This window comes from Macaca nemestrina, chromosome 20, assembly GCF_043159975.1.
Source record: "Macaca nemestrina isolate mMacNem1 chromosome 20, mMacNem.hap1, whole genome shotgun sequence".
NCBI classification, from domain to species: domain Eukaryota; kingdom Metazoa; phylum Chordata; class Mammalia; order Primates; family Cercopithecidae; genus Macaca; species Macaca nemestrina.
The window spans coordinates 53764045-53780311 of NC_092144.1; the positions used below are offsets into that span (position 1 = coordinate 53764045).

The window sequence follows — 16267 nt, forward strand, 5'->3', positions numbered from 1 at the left end:
AGGTTGCAGTGAGCCAAGATCATGCCACTGTACTCCAGCCTAGGTGACAGAGTGAGACTCCATCTCACAAAAAAAAAAGAACACATTGGGGGAACAACACACACTGGGGCCTGTCAGGGGGTGAGGGTGAGGGGCTAGGAAGAGCATCAGGAAGTATAGCTAATGGATGCTGGGCTTAATACCCAGGTGATGGGATGATCTGTGCAGCAAACCACCACGGCATACATTTACCTATGAAACAAAACTGCACATCCTGCACATGTACCTCTGAACTTAAAAGTACGAGAGCCGGGCACGGTGGCTCACGCCTGTAATCCCAGCACTTTGGGAGGCCGAGGCAGGTGGATCACCTGAGGTCGGGAGTTCAAGACCAGCCTGATCAACATGGAGAAACCCCATCTCTACTAAAAATACAAAATTAGCTGGGGTGGTGGCGCATGACTGTAATCCCAGCTACTTGGGAGGCTGAGGCAGGAGAATTGCTTGAACCTGGGAGCCGGAGGTTGTGGTGAGCCAAGATTGCACCACTGCACTCCAGCCTGGGCAAAAAAGTGAAACTCTGTATCAAAAAAATAAATAAAAATAAAAAATAAAAATAAATTAAAAATAAAAGTAGGAGAAAACAAAGTGTCCAGCATAAGGGCTAGGACTGAGCAGGTTGCTGTACTGTACTCTACTCAGGCCTTTCGGGGAAGGTTCTGGGAGGGGTAAGGGGTCTACTCTGTCCTCCTAACCCAGCAGTGCTGCTTGTATCCACGTTTATACAGAGAGCTGTGCTGTATATGTGAGCTGGAGAGTTTCTCCAAAGCAACCACACCAGCAGCAAAGTTTCAAAGACACATACTCATTTGAGAGGGTGTTGATCTGATCCAACCTTACTTTCACAGATGGGGGAAATGAGGCCAGGAAAGATGAGATTTATTGGCAACCAAACCACAGGGCAGTGCCTGAGTCTAGGTGGATCCTGGGTCTCTTGATAGCCTGACACCCACCCAGCTGTTCCTTGAACACATAATGCACGCTCCTGCCTCAGGGCCTTTGAAGTTGCTTTTCCTCTGCCTGGAAGGGCTCTCTCAGATACTCCTTACTTCTCCCAGGTCCCTGTAAGTCCTCCGAGAGGCCATCCCCAATCACCCTATCTAAACTACCAAGACCTTACCATTGCTGTCACTCACGATGCTATGTTTTCCTTGCTCTCACAGCATTTCCCACTGTCCAAGGCTGCATTGCACATGCGCCATCTCTGTCGCCCTGTACCATGTCAGGCCAATGAGACTGGGGACTACTGTCTGTTTTTTTCATACTGTCTTCCCAGTGTCTCCCACATGGTGGCTGTGGTAGGCAGAGTAATAGCCTCCCAAAGATATTCACATCCTGGCTGGGCACAGTGGCTCATGCCTGTAATACAGCACTTTGGATGGCTGAGGCAGGTGGATCACCTGAAGTCAGGAGTTCGAGACCTGCCTGGTCAACATGGTGAAACCTCATCTCTACTAAAAATACAAAAATTAGCTGGGCATGGTGGCAGGCGCCTGGAATCCCAGCTACTCGGGAGGCTAAGGCAGAGAACTGCTTGAACTCAGGAGGCGGAGGCTGCAGTGAGCTGAGAATGTGCCACTGTACTCCAGCCTGGGCGACAGAGAGAGACTCAGCCTCAAAAACAAAAAACAGGGAGATTATCCCAAATGATCCAGGCAGGCTTAATGTAATCACAAAGATCTCTTGTTGCCCAGGCTTAAGTGCAATAACATGATCTTGGCAGACTGCAACCTCTGCCTCCCAAGTTCAAGCGATTCTACTGCCTCAGCCTCCCAAGAAGCTGGGATTACAGGCATTTGCCACCACACCTGACTCATTTTGTATTTTTAGTAGAGATGGGGTTTCTCCATGTTGGTCAGGCTGGTCTCAAACTCCCAACCTTGGGTGATCTGCCTGCCTCCGCCTCCCAAAGTGCTGGGTTTACAGGCGTGAGCTACTGCACCTGGTCTACAATCACAAAGATCTTTACATGTGGAAATACGGAACAGAAGAGTCAAGGTCAGGGTGATGGGATATGAGAAGGACTCAATAGGCCATTGCAGGCCTGGAATATAGAAGGGGAATGGAATGTGGGCGGCTTCTAGAAGCTGGAAAAGACAAGAAAGCAGATTCTCCCCTCAAACCTCCAGAAGGAACGCAGCCCTGCCTACCTTGATTTTTAGCCCAAGGATACCCATTTTGCACTTCAGACCTCCAAACCTATAAGATCATAAATTTCTATTGTTTTAAGCCACTGAGTTTGTGATAATTTGTTACAGCAGTAGTACAAAACTAACATGGTGAGTTATCAGTAGGAGTGTGAATGAGCAAATGAATGAGTAAACGTGAAGTCTAAAGCCACGCTTAGCTGGGCGCGGTGGCTCAACACCTGTAATCCCAGCACTTTAGGAGGCCAAGGCGGGAAGATTGCTTGAGGCCAGGAGTTTGAGGCCAGCCTGGGCAACATAGTGAGAGTCCATCTCTACAAAAAAGAGAAAATTTCTCAGGTGTGGTGGTACACGCCTGTAGTCCCACCTACTCAGGAGGCAGAAGCAGGAAGATCGCTTGGGCCCAGGAGATCGAGGCTGAGTAAGCAGTGAATTGCACCACTGCACTTCAGCCTGGGCAACAGAGCAAAACTTTGTCTCTAATAATAATATAAAACCATCCTCATCAGAAAGAGACAGGAGTGAGACTGGTAACCCTTGGTTGATGAGGCAAAAGTTGGGAAAGGGCTTGGAATGTCCAAGAAAAGGTTACCCAAAGGTCAGATCTCAAACCTACCTCTGACCCTGGCCTCTGTCCTGTTCAAACCCCCTCCTAACCTTCCCACCCTCAGATTAAAGTCCAGGCTCCTCAGCCTGGAGTTCACAGACCTTCAGGCCAGCCCTGTCCAAAAGACCTTTCTAGAGTGATGCAAATGTTCTCTGTGCTGCCCAATACAGTAGCCACTGGCCCAATACAGTAGCCACTGAGCAACTGAAATGCATGGCCACTGTGACTACAGAAGTGAAGTTTACATTTCATTTCATTTCAATTAATTTAAATAGCTACCTGTACCCAGTGGTGATCACACGGGACAGCAGAGCTGCAAGGACTGTGCCTGGCTTTCTAAATCTGCCCCCAAAGCCTCTTCACCAAAGGCAGCAATGTTCTTCTGCCTGCCTCAGGCTGCTTCCCACCTCCTGACCCATGCTGTGGCCTCTGCCTAGAGCACCATCCCATCCTCTGCCCTGATTCCCTCACAATCAGCTCAATTCCCACTTAAACGTGGTGGAGCCTTGAAGGGGGTCCAGGGTTTGAGTGGGTTGCTTAAAATGTCCTTTCCTCCCATTCTACCTCCTAAATTAGGTGATGTAAAACCACGGTGGTGACATTCATTATACAGCTACTTCTGAAAACCCTGGAGGAAAGGCACTATCCCTGGCCTGGGGATGCTGAGGCTTCAGGAGAGAGACTGGTCTCATGGGTACCGAGGCCTCCAGCCACGAAGGGACAGCCAAGACACAGGTGTGGCTCACAGGGCCAGAACAAGTTGAGGGGCAGTGCTGAGAGTCAGATTCCCAGTTCCCTGCCTCTTGCCAGCACAAGGATAAGGAGCCAAGCAGAAGAGACAAATAGTTCCTTCTCTACTAGATCTCTGATGGAGATGCCCAGCATTCTTCCCCAGGTCCCAGGGAGCCTCTTAGCGTTTTGGGAGACTCCTGGGTGAGAATAGGCAGCTGCTCCAAACCAACTCATCTTTATTAAATGCATCTTTTGTGTGTGTGTGTGTGTGTGTGTGTGTGTGTGTGTGTGTGTAGCACATACTTCAGGCCTGTGGCACCACTCCATAGAGCTGGTGAGGAAGTAACTTCTGTTTCTCGTTGCAACTGTAGATCCATCGGGGACGAACAAATGCCAGGGAGGGGTTATCCATCAAGGCCTGCAAGGTGGGGTGGAGTCCATACAGGAATGTGTCATCAAGGGGAGGACGGAGGAGATGCAAAGGTGTGCCAGGGTCTCCTATTCTCTGCCTCTTTGGTGCTCACCTCCTCAAAGCTGGGATCCCATTCCTGTGCCGTGATCACAAACTGAACCCGGTCGCTCATATAGTCCTCGAGTTCCCTGGTGGGAGAGAAGAAAAGAGGTAGAAAGCACATCAGGGAATCAGCACTGACATCCTACTCCCCAGCCACTCTCAATGGCTGTCCTCACACTGTCCCCACCTATTCCCCCTCTAGGCTGCCTGTGGTGACTCCATTCTTCCATGTATCCATCTTGCCATAGCTACAATGACCAGAGCTCCCACAGTGGCTAATCCTCAGGCCAGCCCTTTCAGAAGCAGGGGTAGGGGTAGGGATCCTCACTGTAGAGAAGAGGAAACTGAGGCAAGCAACGTATCCTGGGCTGCCGGCGGTGGGCAAGCTGGCATTCGGATTCCATGGCCTGTGCTCACCTGCTGGGCATGGCCCTTCTCCATCCTTCTGATGGTCTTCTTTCCCACACCCCCACCCCTCCCAGCAGGTCCCTGAGCCCTCCCCTGGACCCATCACCCCTTCCCCACCCCAGTCCCTGGAGATTCACCCATTGAAGGCCGTGACATATCGGATGAGTTTCCGCCGCTCATCACCAGGGAACTCCCCGTAAAGGAAGAAGTGCTTCCCCTGGAAGAAATCTGCAGGAGAGAAGGGGGCTAAGGTAAGCGTGAGGCCCCAAGAGTTCCCAGGACCAGACAGGAGTGACAAGGCTGACCCAGCAGCTGAGGAGAGGGCTGTCCACATGTGGGCAGGGATTGATGGCGGGCAGTGGCCCCTGCCCAGCGGCCCATCAGAGCCTTCTGGGGAGGTAGGCAGGTTGGTTGGTTGGTTTGCTTTAACAGTATAAGATACAATGACTATTATTGCGATTTGTTTCTGACAGACAGGCGGGAGCCACTTATCTCTCTCTCTCTTTCCTTTTTAAGACAAGGGCTCACTCTGTCGCCCAGGCTGGAGTGCAGTGGCGTGATCTTGCCTCACTGCAACCTCTGCCTCCTGGGCTCAAGTGATTCTTCCATCTCAGCCTCCCCAGTAGCTGGGATTGCAGGTGTGTGCCACCACGCCCGGCTAATTTTTAAACTTTTTGTAGATAGATGGGGTATTGACATGTTACTCTTGGGCTCAAGCAATCCTCCCACCTCAGCCTCCTGAGTAGCCAGAACTACAGGTGCACACCACTATGCTCAGCTAATTTTTAAAACTTTTTGTAAAGACGGGTGAGAGGGGCTAGGCGTGGTGGCTCAAGCCTGTAATCCCAGCACTTTGGGAGGCCGAGACGGGCGGATCACGAGGTCAGGAGATCGAGACCATCCTGTCTAACACGGTGAAACCCCGTCTCTACTAAAAAATACAAAAAACTAGCCGGGCGCGGTGGTGGGCGCCTGTAGTTCCAGCTACTCGGGAGGCTGAGGCAGGAGAATGGCGTGAACCCGGGAGGCGGAGCTTGCAGTGAGCTGAGATCCAGCCACTGCACTCCAGCCTGGGTGACAGAGCCAGACTCCGTCTCAAAAAAAAAAAAAAAAAGACGGGTGAGAGGGAGGGGCGGTCTCATCTCACTATGTTGCCAAGGCTGGTCTTGAACTCTTGGACTCAAGCAATCCTCCCACCTCGGCTTCTCAAAGTACGGGGTGAGCCACCATGCCTGGCCTGCCTGGAGCCACTTAATGAGCTTAGTCCAGGCTGGAAACATCAGTATCTGCCACTTCTTCACCTTTGCTCTCCTTTCCAACCAGTGCCTTTCTTGCTCTGACTTTTGGGGTTGCTCCTTTCCATTTTAAGGTGACTCTCTAGGCCATCAATTTGCTGATGCCACTTTAGGGGCTTTGGAGAATCAAAGCATCTTCCTGCCCATCACCCGAGAGAAACTGGCTGGAAACGGCTCTTCTGGAAGTCCGCGAACCACACCTCTGCACAGCCCCTGGCTGCCTTTCCTCTGCTCCCTTCATTCTCAAACAAGCTCTGCCTCCCTGCCCCCCATCCCACAACTCCCTGCAGAGTTTCCCCATTCTCTTTCGTTCTTATTATTTTACACTGGAAATGCACACACACAATGTGTGCAGACAGCATCCATGTCCAGAGTGATGGCTGATGTTAAAGCCAACACTGGTGTGCGCCCACCCAGGGCCTGACAGAGAGCAGTGCCCCTGTCACCTGGTGTGTCCGGCTTCACCCCAGACCAATAGAACGGCACCTGGGCAAGTGAATCACTAGCATGAGGGTGGGACCCTCACCCTGATGTGAAAAAAAGGAGGTCACACCTGGCACATGGCTGCAAGGGGAGTGGTCAGCACAAGAAATCTGGAGGGGAGAAAAAGGCAAGACACAGAGAGGATGCTGAAGGGAAGGGAACAAGCCTAGCAGAACCTGGAGGTGCTGAGGCAGGGAGTGGGTTGAGGAAGGAGAGGGGAGGCAAGACACAGGGACAGCAGTGACCCCAGGGTTGGCCAGGGCAAGTCCCAGTTGAGAACTGAGAAGGGAAAATGCTGCTTCAGGAGGGATGGGGGGATTTCCCACCTGGGAGCTCAGGGACTGGCAGATCAGGTGGCTCCTGGTGTTCCTCATCGTCCGTGTTCTCATCCGTGGAGCCTGCATATGGGTCTTCCCCGTTCTCCTCCTGGCCAGGGGGTGGTCTGTGTTCCTTCTGCTCAGCCACCCTGGAGGTGCCAAGAGGAGTAGAGAGTGGGCATGCAGGGCAGCCTCCCTACACCCAAGGCCAGGGACACCCCAACCCCCAGCCCCAGCCCTACCTCCTCAGCTCATCCTCTGTGTCCCCAGAATCTTCCGCCCCGTTGTCCTGTCCTTCTACAAGTAGAAGCTCAGTCAGTGCAAGGCTGCCTTATCTCCTAGGAAGACTGGCAGCTCTCCCAGCGTGGCACAGACCCAGGCATCTCATGCCCCCGGCCTAAACTGCCCTCCAGATCCAGTCATCTGGGCCCCTACCCCCTCCTCCCTCAGACCCAGGAGTCCAGGCCCCAGGCCCTCCTCCCTCAGACCCAGGAGTCCAGGCCCCAATCCCTCCTCCCTCAGACCCAGGAGTCCAGGACCCAGCCCTTCCTCCCTCAGACCCAGGAGTCCAGGCCCCAGGCCCTCCTCCCTCAGACCCAGGAGTCCAGGACTCAGCCCTTCCTCCCTCAGACACAGGAGTCCAGGCCCCAGCTCCTCCTCCCTCAGAGTCTGACCTGACTGTTCCCCCTCAATGTCTATATCTTCCTGGAGCACTGGTGAGGCTGCTTTGGTCTCTTCAGGGGATGGGGGCTTCTGGGGTAAGCTGGGTCCCGTTGCCTGAGTGGGTTTGGTTTTGGTCTGGGGGCGCTGAGGAGGGAGAGTGGGTGGGTGAGGAGGGCAGGAACAGTGTGGGTGTGATGCAGGGGTACCTGCAAGAGGCAGGAATGGGAAGTTTGGGGTGCCACAGCAGACCCATGTCATCCTCCCACTACACCCTCCCCCACTGGACAGCGGGCATCAGACCTTTCGAGGAAGCTTGGGGGCTTCATCTCCACTGCTGCCGCTGTGGGAGGCCTCATCCTCCTCGCTGCTGGAGCCTGGCCCTGCCATGAGGTACCTAGGGGAGGAATCAGGCCTCAGACAGACAGGCCCGAGGGAAGTGGGGAGGGCATTCAGGAGGCAACAGCCACTGGTGTTTACTAAAGACTCACTCTGGTGGGCTTCATGGTCTTGCTCCCAGCCCATTCCCTCCCAGCTCAGGAAGGCCCCAGTGAACCCAGTTAGCCTAGCCACCTGCCCTGCAGACCTGGGCACCCCCTTTCTTCCCCCTCCCTCTTTTTTTTTTTTTTTTTTAAAGACAGAGTCCCATTCCATCACCAGGCTGAAGTGCAGTGGTCTGATCTCGGCTCACTGCAATCTCCGCCTCCAGGTTTGAGCGACTACCCTGCCTCAGCCTCCCTAGCAGCTGGGATTACAGGTGCACACCACCACGCCTGGCTAACTTTTTGTATTTTAGTAGAGATGGGGTTTCACCATGTTGGCCAGGATGGTCTCGATCTCCTGACCTCGTGATCCGCCCCCCTCGGTCTCTGAAAGTGCTGGGCATGAGCCACCACTCCCAGCCTTTTTTTTTTTTTTTTTTTTGAGACAAGATCTCACTCTGTCACCCAGGATAGAGTGCAGTGGTGTGATCTTGGCTCACTGCAACCTCCACCTCCCGGGGTTCAAGCGATTCTTCTGCCTCAGCCTCCCCAGTAACTGGGTTAACAGGGCATGTGCCACCACGCCTGGCTAATTTTGTGTTTTTTGTTTTGTTTTGTTTAAGTACATACGGGGTTTCACCACGTTGGCCAGGATGGTCTCGAACTCCTGACCTCGAGTGATCCACCCACCTCAGCCTCCCAAAGTGCTGGGATTACAGGCATGAGCCACTGCACCCGGCATTCCCCCCTTCTTGGGGAAGAAATGTCTCAATTCAGAAAGGAACGAAAAATCAGAACTTTCCCCTTTGAGAATCAAAGTCAGTTTCTCATTAGGAAAATACCCACCATTTAAGGGGAAAATCTCAAAGCAAATACGTTTTAAAGACCCCAACACTATAATCATGGTTCCTTAAGCCACTAACATTCCAGGAAAAGAATTTTCCCAGCTCTAACAACAGTAGCAGATTGACACTTACATGGGACTTCCTACATGCCAGGTAGCACATGACAAATACTGAGTCACTGAATCCTGAGGTAGGTGCTATTTTTAGCCCCATTTTACAGATGAGGAAACTAAGGCACAGAGAGATTATTTAATCTGCCCTAAGCCATAGGAAGGTATGCAGAAGCAAATGAATGTATTAGTTCCATTTTTCGGAGACATACGTGTTAAGACCCTTCTGCATTTAATTTGGTTGTTTTAAAGCTAGTGAAATGCTGTTTGGGTAAGTCACACTCATAAAACGGTGCCTTACAGGAGATTCAGAGGATTTAAAATGTAGTCGTTCATTAACAGTCAAAGTCGGCTTATTTATTGAGACAGAGTCTCGCTTTGTCCCCAGGCTGGAGTGCAGTGGCGTGATCTCGACTCACTTCAACCCCCAACTCCCAGGTTCAAGGGATTCTCCCACCTCAGCCTCCAGAGTAGCTGGGGCTACAGGTGTGCGCCACGATGCCCAGCTAATTTTTGTATTTTTTGGTAAAGATGGGGTTTTACCATATTGGCCAGGCTGGTCTCAAACTCCTGACCTCAAGGGATCCACTCGCCTCGGCCTCCCAAAGTGCTGGGATTACAGGCGTGAGCCACCGTACTCAGCCCAATTTTTATTTTTGAGATAAGGTCTTGATTTGCTGCCTAGACTAGAGTGTAGTGGTGCAATTATGGCTCATTGCAGCCTCGACCTCCTGGGCTCAAGTGATCCTACCACCTCAGCCTCCCAAGTAGCTAGGACTACAGGTATGTGCCACCATACCTGGAAAATTTTTTTCATGCTTTGTAGGGATGGGGTCTCACTACGTTGCCCGCATCATATAGTTAATTTTTTTTTTTTTTAATTTTACAAATGAGTACAAGCCAGAATTTTTAAAAATATAAAATGCTTTGTGAATTCTTTTTGTTAAGACCAGTTGCAAATCCAACATTGTCTGTCTTTTTCCCTTTTCTTTCATGCCCTCCTTAAGCTCTCCCAGGTAGATAATAACGCATATCTGGTTCCTTCTGCCCCAAATATAGCACCAGCCCATCCCCTCTTCTGTTCCTGAGGCCCCAGCCTACTCAGGAGTCCCTACCTGCAGCCTCCCCTTGACAGTCCATCCCTCCCAACAGAGCCTGCCCTGCTGCCATCAAACCTTCAGTGATTCCCCTCTGCTCACAGAGGAGGGCCCTGGAGCCGGATGGGCTTCAGAATTTTGAATCTTTCAGATTTCAGAGAGGCAAATGGCTGGCATACAGATTGTTACATAAACTCCCAGTAGGGCCTGGGGGAGCACCCCATGATCAAACCCACTAATGTTTCTGTAGTTAAGACCATGACACACTTAAGGGGATAAAAAAAAAAAAAGTCCGCAAATAGCCTCACATTAGTTCAGGATGACTGCAGCGAAATGAGTTTGTGCTGAACCTAGAAAAGAACTTTCAGCTTCTAGAGATGTTTGGATTCCTGAACAACCGATGAGGGTTCTGTGAAGCTGTATGGAGCCCAGTGTGTAGGCCGGGCTCCAGATGCCCCTTCTGACCTGAGCCTACCCACCTCGCAGCCTCATTATCCCCCAAGGCAGATCATTTCTCAAATACACCAGGTACAGCTAACTTCTGAACACACTCAGGCCACAGAGTACAATCCAGCCTCCCCTCCAATCCACGGGCCTCAGATCTGAGCCTGCTGTGCTCAGTCCAAAGCCTTCTGTGGTTCCTACTGCCCCAGTCCCATTTTTCCTGCCACTTCTTGCCCTACGTAAGCTCAGCCTCACCTACAACTCCTCCAGGCAGCCAACAGGCTGCCCTGACCTTGTCTCCTCTGCCCAGCATGTTCTCTGCCTCTGTTCAGCCTGAAAAATCTCTCCTGGGACCTTGAAGACCCCTCGCTCTCTGCAGGCCACCCCATAGAGCTTCCACTCCACTGTTACAATTCTGATCCCTCATCAAAGTGAGAAGCCTTCAAGGGCAGGGCTCAATGACTGGATCCTCAGCCTTGCACAGTCCAGCCTGGCACCAAGCAGAGGCTTCTGGGACTCATTTCAGTTTTTGAGGGTTTTTTTGTTGAGATGGAGTCTCGCTTTGTCCCCCAGGCTAGAGGGCAGTGGTACGATTTTGGCTCCCGGGTTCAACCGATTCTCCTGCCTTAGCCTTCCAAGTAGCTGGGATTATACGCATGCACCACCACACCCAGCTAATTTTTGTATTTTTAGTAGAGACAGCGTTTCACCATGTTGGCCAGGCTGGTCCTCGAACTCCTGACCTCAAGTGATCCACTTGCCTCAGCTCCCAGAGTGCTGGGATTACAGGCATGAACTACTGCACCGGGCCTCACTTTGAATGAATGAATATGGACCCCAGCACTTGTTCTACCACCCCTGAGTCTTTGCACAAACTACTCCTCCAGACTTTTCTGATAAGCAGGCTTCACAGAGCCCTGTGACCTCCCAGGCAGGTCCTCCTTCCCTCATCTGGAGTACCCCAGCCCCAGCCCCACTCCTCTCAGTAATCTGTTGATTCTGGGCTGGGACCACCTGTGTTTCCGCTGGCAGGCTCTGGTCTGACTCCTCTCCAGATCCCTGGCATTGCCCAGCACAGAATAAGGAGCAGGGTTGGTGTGTGTGTGGCCTCACCTTCGGGAGGGCAGCCGCCGACGCATGCGGTGACAGTCCAGCACCCACTCCTTACGCACGATGCGGCCTCCCAGGCCTAGGACCTGGCTGTACTTGGGGGTGTTGGCAAAGGCACAGCTGGTGGGGGGCAGAAGTGAGGATGTCAGTTAGGTGTGATCTGAGGGGCAAAGAGGAATGAGAGAGACAGGGGAGACAGAGGGAGACAGAAAGAGAGAGAGAGAGAGAGATCGTGAGATCGAGGTGGGAGAAATAAAAAGAGGTTGGAGACCAAGGGAGAGATGCAAAAATCAGAGAGAAGACAAAGGCTACAGAGTGCAAGCGAGAAAGAGAGTGAGAGAGAGAGAAAGCATGCAGCATAGTGGACACAGAGAAAGCACAAGGTGGAGGAGACACAGGAAGCTGAGGGAGAAACTGTAGCGGCACAGACAGTGGGGTGCTAGCCTACATGAGATGCGTGCTGTCCTGGGTCCAGTCTGGCCGGTACTTGGCCCCAAGCTCTAGGGCCTTATCTCGCAGCTCAGAGCGGAATGGGTTCTGGAAGCCACTCAGCACCACTACCACACCCTGAAGGATCTTCCCTAGCTCCTCTGGGCCAGCTCGGGGTCGTCTGGGCTCGGTGCCTTCTCCTCGGGGCTTGCCTGTCACTGCCCCCTGTGCTGGGGCAGGGACTGGGACTGCGGCTGGGGTACGAGTGGGAGCTGGTACTGGAGAAGCCAAAGAGTAGATTCAGTTACCACCACTGGGACTCAACCCCCAGGCCCTCCTCCCTCAGACCCAGCAGTCCAGGCCCCAGCCCCTCCTCCCTCAGACCCAGAAATCCAGGCCCTAGCCCCTCCTCCCTCAGACCCAGGGGTCCAGGTCCCCAGCCCCTCCTTCCTCAGACCCAGGGGTCCAGGCCCCCAGCCCCTCCTTCCTCAGACCCAGGGGTCCAGGCCCCAACCTCTCCTCCCTCAGACCCAGGGGTTCAGGCCCCCCAACCCCTCCTCCCTCAGACCCAGGGGCCCAGGTCCCAGCCCCTCCTCCCTCAGACCCAGGGGTCCAGGCCCCAACCTCTCCTCCCTCAGACCCAGGGGTTCAGGCCCCCCAACCCCTCCTCCCTCAGACCCAGGGGCCCAGGTCCCAGCCCCTCCTCCCTCAGACCCAGGGGTCCAGGCCCCAACCTCTCCTCCCTCAGACCCAGGGGTTCAGGCCCCCAACCCCTCCTCCCTCAGACCCAGGGGCCCAGGCCCCAGTCCCTCCTCCCTCAGATTCAGGAATCCAGGCCCCCAGCCCCTTCCCCTCAGACCCAGGGGTCCAGGCCCCCAGCCCTTTCTCCCTCAGATTCAGGACAGCAGACTCCAGCCCCTCTTCCCCTAAGCCACAGGAGCACAGGCTCCTATGGGAACAAGGGATCTAGTTAGGTTACATTTAGGTCTCTTGGGAACAGATGGCAACAGCTGGGCTGGTGGTTTGCTGGGGGTCTTCTTTTCTTCTTGGTTCAAATCCAACTTCCTCTTCCCTTTGGGAGACTCCTGGGGCTGAGGGGATGGGGATGGGTTGAGGCCTCCAGCTTCTCTCCTCCTCCACCCCACCAAAGTCTGATGATTTCACCTTGGAGGTGCTGCCTATGGCCCTGGAGACTGGAGAGGCTGAGGAGGCAGCACTAGAGGCCTGGAGGGTAGCAGCTGCATAGCTGGGTCCTGCCGGGTCGCTGGCTGTGACTATGAAGGCAGAAAGTGGATTCAGGATGAGAGGGCTGAGCCCCAAGACCCTTTCACTCCCATCTATGGGACACAGAGTACTGTTCCCAAATCCCACCCATGATCCAGGAGTCCCAGCCCCCAGACCCCTCATCCCTCAGGACACAAGAGGCCAGGCCCACCTTCCTCCACCCTGAGACCCCATACAGGACTCCACTACCCTCCTCCCTCAGACCCAGGAATCTGAGCCCCAGCCCCCTCTACCCTCAAACCCACGAGTCTAGGTCTCAACCCTACTCACTCAGGACCCAGGTTGTCCGAGCTCACCTGGGGATGTCTTGTTGATCCGGCTGAAGAAGAGAGCCCCCGGCCTCAAAGAGTTGGCGCTCTCATCCTCCTCCTTCACACGGAACTGGCCGAGCTTGGTCACTGTCACCTTCTAAGGTCCCGCAAGTTCAGTGTTATAGGTGGGCTGCTGGCAGGTGGGGGTGGAGAGGCAGGGAGAAGGCCATGGGGAGCGACGGGTACAGCTTACCTGGGACGGGGCCTCTGCCTCATCTTTGTCTGGGGGGCTATGAAACCGTACAAAACTCAAGCCAAAGGGGGAGTCCTGGGAAAGGAGGGGTGGGAGTCAGGGAGTCTGGCCCAAGGACAGAGGCCAGGCTCAAAGACCCTTTCACTCAGGGAAACCCCTTCCTGGCTCTTTCCCTCTCATGAACACCCATGTTGAAGGAGGGGCCCTGGTGATGGTGATGATGATTATAGGATTTAGCTGTTGTGACTGAGCTCTAACTCTGAGTCTGGCTCCAAGCCCTTTTCACACATTAGCTCTTTGAGCAACTGGCAGAGTCTACTGGGTGTCCCAGCGAATCCACTGCCCTATGCACAAACTCCTGCCTGTGGAATGGGAGGGAGTGCTGCGTGCTACTTCTGGAACACAGAAGTGTTCCATGCTCTCTCCTCCTCTGCCAGCTGGATGCAGGGCCAGAAAATGGGAGAAGCCTGGGTCCCTGCATGACCTCATAAGGAGAAGCCAGCTGACAGGCTAAACACTCCCCAGGACAGTTACCTGGGCAAGAAGCACACCTTTATTGTGTGGCATCATCACATACTCCAGTCTTACTGTTACCACAGCTTTTAGCATTCCCTAACCTACAGCCACCCTATAAGGATCAGGAAATGGAGGCCCAGAAAAGGTAAGCCACTTGCCCAAGATCACAAACCTAAAAAGTGGTATAGCCAGGATGTGAACTCAGTAATCAGACTCCAGACCTCCTGATGTTAACTACTAGGCCCACTCTACTAGGCCACCTCCCTAACAAGTCAGTTCCCCTCCTCCAATTGCCCTCTGAGATGCTACAGTTCACCCTTCCCAGATTCCCTCCAGGAGATGAAACTTCTCATTACAGGAAAGATTCCAAACCCATTTCGGGGAACACAGTGATCCAGTCTCCCCATAATCCCAAGGGACACCAGCTGTCTGCTCCTCCCCGCCCTATTGGCCCTCAATGTTGAGCAGACTCAACATTGGCCCTTATTTCCCTCCTTGCCCAGGACCAAGGACTCTGCACCCTAGGTACCTTGCTGTAGGGCTGGCTACAGACAATTTTGACCCGGTCCCAGCGCTTCTCGGCGGCTGCCCGGACCAGCTTGTCAGGCCCAAACATGCGAACGCGGTTGGGGTTTGAGCCACTGCGGCTCTCAGAAGGGGACATGAAAGATGAGGTGACCAGAAGCACCTGGGGTGGGAGAAACCACAGTGAATGAGAACCAGGGCAGGTTGGCTTAGATGAGAACTTCTAGGGGCTGGGGAAGAGGGCACAGGGCCCATGTAGGGGACTAGGAGCCACTAGAATGTAGCTTGGGCCTCGATGGCCCCAGACCCTTCCTTTGTTTCTGGGCCTTGAGTCAGTCCTGCCCTGACACAGGCCCCAGAGGGATCTTTTTATCCTCCAGATGTGAGCGACCCTTATCTAAATTCTCCCATGGAGTCTTCCATATATCTGGCAATACAGCAGGCTACATGTCCTAAGGAATTTTCCCGGGAGAGAATACTTGGTAAACTGGAACAATATTCAAACACCTTTTGGAAATGTACAGGTGAGTCAGCGGAAAGGCAAGGGGAATTACTAGAGGCTGGAAATGAGAGAACAGAATCCAAAGAGTCAGAGGAGCTGCACTAAGTATTAAGTGATTGTTTCTCAGCTCAACCCTACCCTCTACAACTCATCTCTGTGATCTGGGCCTGCACTTGGTAAACACGTTTCTGCTTCCCTAGCTGATCATGACCAGGCTCTGCCAATAGGGGGAGCGAGAGAGAGAGGCTGCAAGGCTGCAGGAGGGAGGAGGGACCTGCTCCTCCTGCATTTGCAGATCCTGTGAGCATCACCCCTAGTTAAGCTTCAGCTTCTGCAGTGGTTCCTGCCTGCAGCAGCAGATGTATCCAGTTTGCAGTGTCCCAGTACCTCCAGAAACAGCCTCGTTCAGCCCCTCTCAGCAGCCGCTGGGGGAGAAAGCCCTCCTCAAATGATCTGAATTTCAGCTCCTGGGGCCCCACCTCCAAGTTTCCAAACATCTACGTTTTAACAATTCCTGCCCCTCTCTTTTGTTCCCCCAACCCTGGGAGTGGTAGCTACTCCCTGCTGATATGAAGCTTCTCCTTCATATCTTAGTCTTCCAGTAACACCTAGTTACTGGTTCTTTCTACTAAATTCTCTGTTAAAATAACTGGTGTGGTTTTAGTCTCCTGGCAGGACCCTGTCTGACCCGGCAGCACTAATGTTGGTAGTCTGTCATGGTGCTGATCTCAGGTGGCAAAAACTTGATTTTATTTATTATTTTTATTTTTTTAAGAAACAGGGTCTTTCTCTGTCACCCAGGCTAGAGTGCAGTGGTACGATCTTAGCTCACTGCAGCCTCGACCTCCAAGGCTCAAGTGATTCTCCCACCTTGGCCTCTGAGTAGCTGGATCGAGAGATGCACAACACCACACCTGGCTAATTTTTTATTTTTTGTAGAGGCAGGGTCTTGCTATGTTGCCCGGGCTGGTCCTGAACTCCTGGCCTCAAACGATCCTCTCACCTCAGCCTCCCAAAGCTAAGGAATTACACGCATAAGCCACCACACCCAGCTAGAACTTGATCTTTAAGGGTTATGCACTTGGTGGTGAAAGAGAACAAGAGAGAAAACCCAGGCTCCAAGCAAGGGAGAATGGCATCTCAGAGATCCTCACCACATTGCACAGAACTGAGGACTCCCCAAAGGCAATGCCCACACTAGTTAAATGAACAGGAAA

General features: G+C 53.1%; 1 protein-coding gene across 2 annotated transcripts in view; it reads right to left on the reverse strand.

Annotated features, from left to right (window-relative positions):
- Positions 1-3744: 3744 nt before the first annotated feature.
- Positions 3745-16267, reverse strand: part of LOC105463850 (X-ray repair cross complementing 1) — a 35330-nt gene continuing 22807 nt past the window's right edge. For both annotated transcript variants that reach the window (XM_011711255.3, XM_071087010.1), the window contains 14 exons: positions 14553-14711; positions 13508-13582; positions 13300-13411; positions 12884-12993; positions 12699-12810; positions 11739-11997; positions 11294-11410; positions 7506-7599; positions 7217-7349; positions 6785-6839; positions 6552-6691; positions 4585-4675; positions 4050-4125; positions 3745-3943 (listed from right to left, as the gene is read on the reverse strand). In XM_011711255.3, coding sequence (XP_011709557.2) covers positions 3830-3943; positions 4050-4125; positions 4585-4675; positions 6552-6691; positions 6785-6839; positions 7217-7349; positions 7506-7599; positions 11294-11410; positions 11739-11997; positions 12699-12810; positions 12884-12993; positions 13300-13411; positions 13508-13582; positions 14553-14711 — 1647 coding nt within the window. In that variant the 3' untranslated portion in view covers positions 3745-3829. The remainder of the gene's footprint in view (positions 3944-4049; positions 4126-4584; positions 4676-6551; positions 6692-6784; positions 6840-7216; positions 7350-7505; positions 7600-11293; positions 11411-11738; positions 11998-12698; positions 12811-12883; positions 12994-13299; positions 13412-13507; positions 13583-14552; positions 14712-16267) is intronic.